The following is a 4,691-nucleotide window of genomic DNA, read 5'->3' on the forward strand; positions in this document are numbered from 1 at the left end:
TCTAACCCTTGCATTTCTAGTCTAATGCTCCTTAGAGTGAAGAACAGCACTACTTAAGAAGGTTTATACAACAGGTTTTCTATTTTCAGTTACATAATTGTTGGCAATTGAGTTTCAGTGTTCCAACATCTTGTCCCTTCACCAGTGCACATTTCCTGTCCCTAGTTTCCTTTATTCCACCCTCTATTTCCCCCCATCTTTCTCCCCTCTTTTAGACACTGGTTTGCACTATTGTTAATGAAGGGATATTATGCATATCACTTTATCTCCTTTTAACACCCAGTTTCTGTCCAGAGTGATCATTTCCAACTATGATTGTCATGATGGTCCCATCTCTGCCCTAACTGCACTCCCTTGCTTTTCCTACTATGAACCAGTCTTTCTGGCCCTCATCTGTGTTGCCTTTGGTTGTTATTGCCATAGGTTATGCACAACTTGATACTTCAGCCTAACTCATCTGCCACTCTCCCTCACTAAAAGATTGGGATAAAATACAAGAAACACCTTCCCCTGATCACTCAAGAAGATGGTGTTATTCGTATCTTTCATTTTGCTGGGTTTTTTGTTTTTATTTTTAAGCTGGAAATTTCTTTTGGTTCCTATCTCAGTTTTTAACTTGGGGAACTGACTGGCTTTTTTTTTTTTTTTCCTCTGCAACTATATATATCTGGAAAGGCATAGTATAGTATGCTATAGTTACACACCAAATAGTTCTCTTTTTGGTGGTGTGGAGGTTGTTGGACCACATCTGGTGATAACTCGAGTTACTCATGGCTATGCACTCAAATTACAGGACCAAATGGGATGCCAAGGATTGGACCCAAGTCAGCTGTGTACAAGTACTATCATCAAGCTGTAGTTTTTTTTTTTTGTTTTTGTTTTTTGTTTTGTTTCTGGCCACACCCGGTAACGCTCAGGGGTTACTCCTGGCTATGTGCTCAGAAGTTGCTCCTGGCTTGGGGGACCATATGGGACACCGGGGGATCGAACCGCAGTCCGTCCAAGGCTAGCGCAGGCAAGGCAGGCACCTTACCTTTAGCGCCACCGCCCGGCCCCCTGTAGTTTATTTTTTGATTGGGGGGGGGGCACACCTAGCTGTGCTCGGGGTTTATTTCTAGCTTTAAGCTCTGAGATTCCTGGCAGTGCTCAGGAGACCAAATGGAATGCCAGGAATCTAACCTGGTTCAATCAACAGCATGCCAAGTAAATGCTCCCTGTATTATCTCTCTGGCCCGCTTCATACAGTTTTGGTTTTTTTTTTTTTTTTTTTTTTTTTTGGTTTCTTTTTTGCTTTGCTTTGGTTTTGGGGCTATCAGCAATACTCAGGAGTTACTCCTGACATGCTCAAGAGGCCATATGGGATGCTAGAGATTCAACTTGAGTTGGTCATATGCAATGCAAATTCCCTACCCACTATCAAGTTCTGACACCACACCCCCCAAATAATTTTCTGTGGTTTCTGGACATCTGCCCTGGACTGAATTTAAAATGTTTAAGATTCATGGCCTGGAGTGATAGCACAGCGGTAGGGAGTTTGCCTTGCACGCGGCCAACCTGGAACGGACTCTGATTTGATTCCCGGCATCCAATATGGTCCCCGGAGCCTGCCAGGGGCTACTTTTTTTTTTTTTTTTTTTTTTTTGGCTTTTGGGCCACACCCGTTTGACGCTTAGGGGTTACTCCTGGCTATGTGCTCAGAAATCGCCCCTGGCTAGGGGGGACCATATGGGACGCCGGGGGATTGAACCACGGTCCTTCCTTGGCTAGCGCTTGCAAGGCAGACACCTTACCTCCAGCGCCACCTACCCGGCAGGGGCTACTTTTGAGCACAGAGCCAGGAGTAACCCTCAAGTGCCGCCGGGTATGAACCAAGAGCCAAAAGAAAAAAAAATTTAGGGGCCGGGCAGGTGGTGCTAGAGGTAAGGTGTCTGCCTTGAAAGTGCTCGCATAGGACAGACCGCGGTTCGATCCCCTGGTGTCCCAGATGGTCCCCCCAAGCCAGGGGCGATTTCTGAGCGCATAGCAAGGAGTAACCCCTGAGCGTCAAACGGGTATGGCTCAAAAACCAAAAAATCTAGTTTAAAATTCAAAAGTCAGGGTCTGGAGAAGTAGTACAGCCATAGGGTGTTTGCCTTGCATGCAGGAGGACGGTGGTTCAAAACCCCGCGTCCCATATGGTTTCTGGAGCCTTTCAGGAGTGATTTCTGAGCGCAGAGCCAGGAGGAACCCCTGAGCACCAGTGGGTGTAACCCAAAAACCAAAAAAATAAAATTTAAAAGTCAAAATCATGTAGGAGCCGGGCGGTGCCACTAGAGGTAAGGTGCCTGCCTTGCCTGCGCTAGCCTTGTACGGACCATGGTTTGATCCCCCCGTGTCCCATATGGTTCCCCAAGCCAGGAGCGACTTCTGAGCGCATAGCCAGGAGTAACCCCTGAGCGTCACCAGGTGTGGCCCCCCCAAAATAATGTAAGTTCCCTGTTTTATAAAAATTTGAATAGAAGTTGTTTTGCAAAACAAGCAATAGGTGAATATTTTTGTTTTGCGGTCATATTTTGCAGTGCTCAAATATTACTCAAGCTCTATGCTCAGGGATCACTCCTGGTGTTTCTCAAGGGACCATATAGAATGCTGTGGATCAAACCTGATTCAGCCACATGCAAAGTAAGCACCCACTGTACTATCCAGCCCCCATCTAAACTTCTTACTATTTAGCATACTTGTCATTTCTTAGAGATGTTGAAAGATAATAGAGCCAGAAAGATAGTACAAGAGTTAAAGTATTATCCCCCAACACCAAATCCCCAGAACTGGAGTGGGAATCGGGAGAATTGGTGTGGAAAGGGAAGAGACTATCGTCATAGAATAGCTTTTCTTCATTTTTTATTGTTTTGGGGCCACCACTGGCAGTTTTCATGGTTTACTCCTGACTTTTCATTCACAGGTCACTCCTGACAGCTTGGGAGGACCATAGGAGGTGCCACGGATGGAACTTAGGTCAAGTGTGTGCACACACTTGTGTGTACTATCACAATGGCTTTCTTTTTTGGGGGGTGGGGGCACACCCAGCAGCATCCAGGTTATTCCTGGCTCTGCACTCAAAAATCACTCCTGGAGGTTCAGGGGTCCTAATGGGATGCCGTGGGTCGGATTTAGGTCGGCTACATGCAAGGCAAACAAATGTGCTCTACCATTTGGCCCCTCTGTTCATTTTAAAGCAGTGGAGAGCATTAGTGCAACTGGGTTGATAGTACAGGGTATGAGGCTTTTGCCTGCATTTAGACAGCCTGGTGATCCCCAGCATCCCATATAGTCTCCTGAGCCCACCAGGAGTAAATTTTGAGCAAAGGTGGGTGTATCAAAAAATAAAGGCAAAACACGCCCTGTACTACCTCTCCAGCCTCTTAAGTCTATATCCTTTAACTATCCAGTCAACAGGAAACCCAAGCTTCTCCCCCAGTATTTCCCAATGAAACTAAGGAAACTGGTCTTCTTGGTTTGCTCTTAATGCCCTTCTAGCCAGTTCCTGTGCTGATTTTTCTCTACTAATCTCAATGTGGTAGACTCAGTTGTCCTGTGTTTTATATTTCTCCAACACATACCATCTCTCACTGCCTGTTCCTACTTCATATTTTCTCTCCTACACCATATAGCCTTTCATTTCTTTATTTCTTTTGAGTGAGAACGGATCTCTTTATTAAAAAAAGCCTAGCACTCAGGCATCGGCGATGGTGACCTCCACCTCCACGCCGGGCTCGATGCTGATGGAGGTGATCTGCTCGACGATCTCTGAGGGGTTGTGCAGGTCGATGAGGCGCTTGTGGATGCGCATCTGGAAGCGGTCCCAGGTCTTGGAGCCTTCGCTGCAGGGGGTCTTCCTGATGGTGATCCTCAGCGTCTTGGTGGGCATCCGCACTGGGCCCCTCACCTTCTCCAGGGACTTGACATTGCGGCTGGTGAGGGTGATGCGGATGCGGTGGATGGCCACCTCGGGCTCCACGAGCATCTTCCCGGTGTCTTTGAACGCCATGGCTGGAGTGCAGCTTCCTGACCGATAGCGAACAGCGGTGAGTCAGGAGGGAGGGAGCACGGCCCACTGGCAAGTGGCCACGTCTGCTGCAGAAAAGCTTATTTTAAACCAATAATAGTCATGAAGGTATTTTTCTGAGCTGAGAAACAATTTCCCAGTGATGAATTGGGCCATTAGAGGGCAGAAGAAGCTGCAGTGAGCTTATTAAAACATAGATTCTTTTTAGTTCCCCTCTACAATTTTTGTAAATTACAAACTCAACTATCACAATGCAAAATGCCAAATAGCATTAGCAAAAGTTAAACATCACAGATAATAAACACGACCAGCCTTCAGGTATGGAAAGCCAACACTGCTACTTCCAAACTTAGGGTCTCTCCCAGTTATGACAGTTCCACCAGGATTTGAGCCAGCATTACTTTTTCCCATCGTTTTCCAGAACACTATATACATACTTTATTTAGGCTTTCCCACCTCCCCTCACTGAGGGAGAGGGTGGTTTAAGACTATAGCAGTGCTCAGGACTCGATCACTGATCTGTGCTTGGGGGAACAGTGGGGTTCCTTGGAATCAAACCTAACTCGTCTATCTCTGACCTTGATTTTTTTTTTACTTTATTTAAATACTGTAATGTACCAAGTTTCTCATAATACAATTGTTGTGG

The 4,691-nt window shown here is 46.2% G+C and overlaps 1 protein-coding gene across 1 annotated transcript; it reads right to left on the bottom strand.

Annotated features, from left to right (window-relative positions):
- Positions 1-3,696: 3,696 nt before the first annotated feature.
- Positions 3,697-4,046, bottom strand: LOC126030980 (40S ribosomal protein S20-like). The gene has a single exon (XM_049789252.1). It carries the CDS (start codon positions 4,025-4,027, stop codon positions 3,713-3,715), a length of 315 nt encoding a protein of 104 aa, XP_049645209.1. The 5' UTR covers positions 4,028-4,046; the 3' UTR covers positions 3,697-3,712.
- Between the last annotated feature and the right edge of the window lie 645 nt (positions 4,047-4,691).

This window comes from Suncus etruscus, chromosome 15 (assembly GCF_024139225.1).
Source record: "Suncus etruscus isolate mSunEtr1 chromosome 15, mSunEtr1.pri.cur, whole genome shotgun sequence".
NCBI classification, from domain to species: Eukaryota; Metazoa; Chordata; class Mammalia; order Eulipotyphla; family Soricidae; genus Suncus; species Suncus etruscus.